The following is a 1,485-nucleotide window of genomic DNA, read 5'->3' on the forward strand; positions in this document are numbered from 1 at the left end:
CCCTCCTCCCTCCCCCTCTCTCCTCCTCTCATCGCTCTCTCTGTCTCTCTCTCCTCTTTCTTTCCCTCTCCTCCTCTTCTCTCCCCTTTCCTTTCCACGTCCCCCATTTTTACATTCATTTTTTGCATTAATTCATCATCAGCACATGGAGCATCACTATTGGAAGCCCAGATTCCATCTATGACAGAGAATGTCTGACAGTATCATCTCAGTTTGGGGGTGGGGGGACACAGAATCCTCATTTCTAGTCACTGACATTTGTAGGACTTGAACTCGGGGCCTGGGCGCCGTCCCTGAGCTCTTTATGCTCGAGGCTGGCGCTCTACCCCTTGAACCTCAGCTTCCATTTCTGGTTTTCTGAGTGGTTGGTTGGAGATGGAGAGTCTCAGGGACTTTTCCTGCCCCTGGGGCTGGCTTGGAACCGCGATCCTCAGACCTCCTGAGTAGCTGGGATGGCAGGCGTGAGCCCCAATGCCCGGCTGAGCGCTGGTGTTTGATCCATTTCCTTTTTGCTCCTCTGTTTTCTTTCTTTTGGTTTTTTTTTTTTTTAACCAGAAAGTTTGTCAAGATGACATCTTCACATTGAGATGGGAGAGAGGAAGAGGAGGAGGGAAGGGCTGGAAAATGAAGTCCATGTTGAGTTGAAACCCTTCTGGACAACTACTTAAGGACTTATTTAAAAAAAATACATAAAAATGAAAAAAGCAAGATGGATAAAAACCAAGGGCCTCCATGACTGGTCAACAACCCAGCATGTATGCTACCAAATGAAGGAGACCGAGGGCAGGGGTGAGGAGGGGAGGGGTGGGGAAATGGTGGAATCGGGGAGGTGGATCAGGATGCATCCTGTTCATCAACTGCATGGCCCGGCGGCAGCTCTTCCGGACAACTACTTAAAGACAATGCTCTCGATAACATCTAAGAGAACGTAGATAATGTTACACACGCATAATGGAAAGAAGGCGATTCTCGCACCTGAGGAGGACCATGTACCCGGGGATGGCGGCCAGGGAGTAGATGAAGCTGCTCACGGTAGACAGGACTAGAAAGTACTGGAGCATCATGGAGCATTCCGGGCCCTTGTCGCACAGGCCCAGTACGGCGGATGCGTTCCCCGACGGCCCGACGCAGCTGCAGTTGTGGAAAACCTGTGTGAAAATGAAGATGGACTTGGGGACCTGGGTGTGGGGGGGGGCTGGCAACAAAAACAACAGCATAGTAACAACAACAGTAATAATAATAACCAAGACCACTTGCTCCTTGTGTTCGCCATCCTCGGGATGACAGGGGGAAACACGGGAGAGCAGCCGCAGAGATGGAAATTTGCCAGGCGCCGTGGCCCCCGCCGGTCACCCCAGCTGCTCAGGAGGCTGAGCTCTGAGGATCGCGGTTCGAGGCCAGCCCGGGCAGGAAAGGCCGTGAGCCTCTGATCTCCCATAAACCACCAGAAAACCAGACGTGGTGCTGTGGCTCAAGTGGTAGAGC

The 1,485-nt window shown here is 52.2% G+C and overlaps 1 protein-coding gene across 1 annotated transcript in view; it reads right to left on the reverse strand.

Annotated features, from left to right (window-relative positions):
- The window catches only part of Slco1a2 (solute carrier organic anion transporter family, member 1A2), a 24,752-nt gene that overhangs the window by 3,513 nt on the left and 19,754 nt on the right, over nucleotides 1–1,485 (reverse strand). The window contains exon 9 of the mRNA XM_013025059.1: nucleotides 976–1,178. Within this exon, the coding sequence (XP_012880513.1) occupies nucleotides 976–1,178 (203 nt within the window). The remainder of the gene's footprint in view (nucleotides 1–975; nucleotides 1,179–1,485) is intronic.

This window comes from Dipodomys ordii, unplaced genomic scaffold (genome assembly GCF_000151885.1).
Source record: "Dipodomys ordii isolate 6190 unplaced genomic scaffold, Dord_2.0 Scaffold81, whole genome shotgun sequence".
NCBI classification, from domain to species: domain Eukaryota; kingdom Metazoa; phylum Chordata; class Mammalia; order Rodentia; family Heteromyidae; genus Dipodomys; species Dipodomys ordii.